Source organism: Lycium barbarum, chromosome 12 (assembly GCF_019175385.1).
Source record: "Lycium barbarum isolate Lr01 chromosome 12, ASM1917538v2, whole genome shotgun sequence".
Classification (NCBI taxonomy): Eukaryota; Viridiplantae; Streptophyta; class Magnoliopsida; order Solanales; family Solanaceae; genus Lycium; species Lycium barbarum.
The window spans coordinates 67,420,061-67,423,907 of record NC_083348.1 but is presented as its reverse complement, the minus strand read 5'-3'; the positions used below and the strand labels follow the sequence as shown (position 1 = coordinate 67,423,907).

Below are 3,847 nucleotides of genomic sequence, written 5' to 3'. Positions count from 1 at the left end.
TTGTAAAACTAAAACAAATGCATCAAGCATGATTTTCTAGTCTAATACTCTTGTCAAATATGATTATATTCCAAACCCTTATCAAATAGCTATAGCAGCCCTTAAACTTAAATGGGTTCTGGCCATCAATAGTTTAACTTTATTATTAAATACCCTCATATCCTTGACAACCCAATACTTGATTTTGACTAACTATTTTAATCCTCTAATATAATTGCCATCAACCTAATATAAATTCGGGCTTTAAGAAGCATTAAAATAGCTTGGGGCTTCACAGGATCATAGCCAACACCAAGGGGAAGAGTTATAGGCCTAAACTACAAACTCATATATGCTAAATTCATACACAATATTTGGATTGAAAGGAACACAAGAGTCTTTGATAAGAAGGAGTTGACTACAACAGCTCTGGCAAGAAGGATAGCATGTACTAGCAATATCAGGGCAGTAGGTTATGTTAAAGTGTTGCTTAATCAATGTAAAGAGTAGTCACAGTGTAGTGTAGGATCTGAGATAGCCTAGTAAGCTTTGTAACTGATAGTGTGGTGAGAGATAGATGGTCAATGATTGAGCAGATTGTGTTGATCTACTGCACTTTGTAAATATTCTACTTTGGTGATTAATGGAAAACTACTTAATTACAAAAAAAAAAAGATATATATATATAACCACTGGTGAAACTTACACACCTGACGAACGATACCTTCTCGTTTTCGCGCTCTTTTTCTTCATTTTCCTCTTTCTCATCCTTTTTTCTTCTTGTAAGGTATAAAGATTTTCCTATGCATCAGTATGGTGATATTGATACATAGATTATTTTTTCAACTTTTGTACTCTTAGTAATTGGCGTAGAGAGAAAAAGTACGGGAACTCGAAATTTATATACAACTCCAAAAAGAAGTTGACAAGCATTTATCTAATAACTGTCATTGGCACTTGTAGCCCAAACAAGTTGTCAACAAGTAAATTTTATAGTTTTGCATCTCTCTTTCTTCACATTTTTCTTAACCTACCCCAAATATCTTCTCCAATAACTCATCAGTAACCAAACAATTCTCAAGATAGTCTTTTATAGCCTGAAAAAATGGCAGGTCGATGAAAAGCTCCATTTACTATTTTTTCTATTTTGTTAAGTGGGTGTGGTTGGAGTTCATTGAAAACTCTTGAATGAGTCTATACACAAAATATTAGGGAGATTGAAGGCCATTTGAACTAGTTTGGAGTAAAAATCCATATCACAAACCAACCTTAAAAACGTTTTTATAACAATGTATATAATTGTTTATGCACTTTGATTCTCATGGATATATACAAATATGCATGACATATCGAAGATACATGGATATATAGAAAACATATACACGTAATAAAGGGGGATATACACAAATACACACTTCCTCAAATACCGAGCGGAATCCCTTAGATATCCACAATACACCAACCAATAGCTTTCTTGTATCTTCTCAAGATTACCAACAACCTTTCTCTTTGCTCATCCATCAATCGGGCGGAAATGATTACGAGCAATGTGTTGTTTGGACCAAGGAACTCATACCTCAAGTGTGAAGGGAGAATTTTGAGTTCCAAGGTAGGAGGCTCAATAATGGAGGACTTTTCGGGAGGAGTTGCTCTGATTTTTAAATCAAGATCAAGATTCTTTGGATTGTAGTGGTGTGACCTTAACCTAATCAATGCATTAACCGTCTCCTCGAACTCTTCTTCATTTTCCCCTTCATAGTTCATTATCACCGCCGCCAACATATCACCCACGTGTTCATACTCAACGGTTGTCTTCATGGCTTCATCAATTGTATCAATAACCGACACAAACTCATATCCGCTGGTTGTTTCATTGATTTGCAAATATGGAAAGTGATCTCTTCTATCATTCATTCTAAATTTTAGGTCACCCCTCTCTACATCTACAAGAGCACGCCCCGTAGCCAAGAAAGGTCCTCCCAAGATTATGGGAATCTCGAAATCCCAAGATTATGGGCACCTCGAAATCAACTTCACAATCCAAGATCACAAAATCTGCCAGAAAAATGAACCGATCAACTCTCACAAACACATCGTAAAGGATACCAACCGGTTTCTTCATAGTTCTATCCGCCATTAGCAACCTCATTGTTGTGGGTCGGGGAGTGCCCAAACCCAACTTATTAAAGATAGCAAGAGGCATCAAGTTGATGCTTTCCCCAAGGTCACATAACGCTTTGGCAAATTTGTATATCCTAATAGTGCACAAACTTGTGAAATCTCCCGGATCTTCATTCTTTTGAACCAAGGCTTTTGTCACAATAGAGCTACAATGATGTGTAACTCCCACTGTTTCAAAACTAGCATGTCTCCTCTTGTTCACAAGCTCTTTCATGAATTTTGCATAACCGGGCATTTGTTCAAGTGCTTCCACCAAAGGAATGTTGATTGAAATCCCTTTCAATCTCTCAATAAACTTGAGAAACTTTCCATCGTCTGCTTTCTTAGCCAATCATTGAGGAAATAGAGGAGGAGGCTTTGGAATGGGCGGTAAAGCCCTTGGCACCTCCTCTACCACAATCTTGCTTTTCGAAGCTTCATCATTTTCCGCCACCTCTTCAATAATAATGGGCTTTTCAATACTATCCCATTTCTTCTTTGGAGTCACTTTTTCCTCAACAACAATAGGCTCTTCAAAAAAATTCTCATTATCAACCACCACACTATCTTTCACCGATATCTCTTCCCCAATTATCTTGACACTCCTAGTAGTGATTGCATGGCATTTATGATCACACTCATTCTTTGAATTTGCAACCATATCACTAGGGTTGTCTTTGGTTGAGATTAGACAAGATTTGGCCAAGTTGCGATTCTAATTGCTTGATGGAAGTTGAGTGAGAACCTACAATTTGCCCCAAGCTTTTCATTTCATCCCTTGTTTCTTTGCAAAATGAATCGGTTGATTCCATCTTTTTCAACACTCTTGATAGCATATCCTCCATTTTAGAACTAGCGGGGTCACTAATAGATGGTTGGCTTGAAATAATTTGGTTCCCTTTTGGTGGGACATAAGGATTTAAGCTCCGGTGGTTGTTGTAATTGTTGTAACCACCTTGATTCTTGTTATAACCACCTTAATTGTTGTCCCGCCAATGAGAATTTCCACTATCTTAGCTCCACCCTTGATTTTCTCTATCTTTGTTCCAACCTTGATTCCCTTGACCTTGGCACCAAGATCCTTGATTAGGACCTTGGTAGTTCGGACGAGAACCCCCCGCTTGATTGTCGATAAAGTTGGCTTCTTCCTTATACACTTGGAAGCATTTCTCATCCATAGAATCCCCTTCACAAGATCCTACCATATTACTCGCTTCGAGCCTCCAGCCAACACAAGTTTAGTGAGAAGATCCATTTGGGTAACCAACTTTACCATGGTCTCATCTCTCTCTTCTTCCTTCTTTATTATCTTCCTAGATAAGACAATTTTGGAAGGACCTCCTCCACCTACTTCTGTCTCGCTAGTATGCCAAGCTTCATTGGTCTCAGTAAATTTATCTAGGAGAGAACTCATCACCGCATAAGAGTTTTCCATCACGGACCCACCCGCAATATTATTTGCCTTCGACTTGTTGACTGTATCAAGTGATCGGTAGAATGTTTGGAGAAGAACACTATCGGGCAACCCATGCTTTGGACAACTCTTAACTTTCTTTTTAAAACGAGTCCAAGCCTCGTGTAGAGCTTCAGTTGGAAGTTGACGAAAGTTGTTAATTTCATCACGGATTGTAACATCCAGGAAGGAGGGAAGAATTTCTTGAGGAATGCTTGATTCAACTCCACCCAAGTAGTAATAGAACCAGCTGGA

At 38.2% G+C, this 3,847-nt stretch overlaps 1 protein-coding gene across 1 annotated transcript; it reads right to left on the bottom strand.

Annotated features, from left to right (window-relative positions):
* Positions 1 to 1,906: 1,906 nt before the first annotated feature.
* On the bottom strand, positions 1,907 to 2,395 carry LOC132624376 (uncharacterized). The gene has a single exon (XM_060339164.1). It carries the CDS (start codon positions 2,393 to 2,395, stop codon positions 1,907 to 1,909), a length of 489 nt encoding a protein of 162 aa, XP_060195147.1.
* Positions 2,396 to 3,847: the final 1,452 nt, after the last annotated feature.

Excerpts from the sequence above, each read along its gene's own strand:
- LOC132624376 (XM_060339164.1), bottom strand. The coding sequence starts at position 2,395 with ATGCCCGGTTATGCAAAATTCATGAAAGAGCTTGTGAACAAGAGGAGA.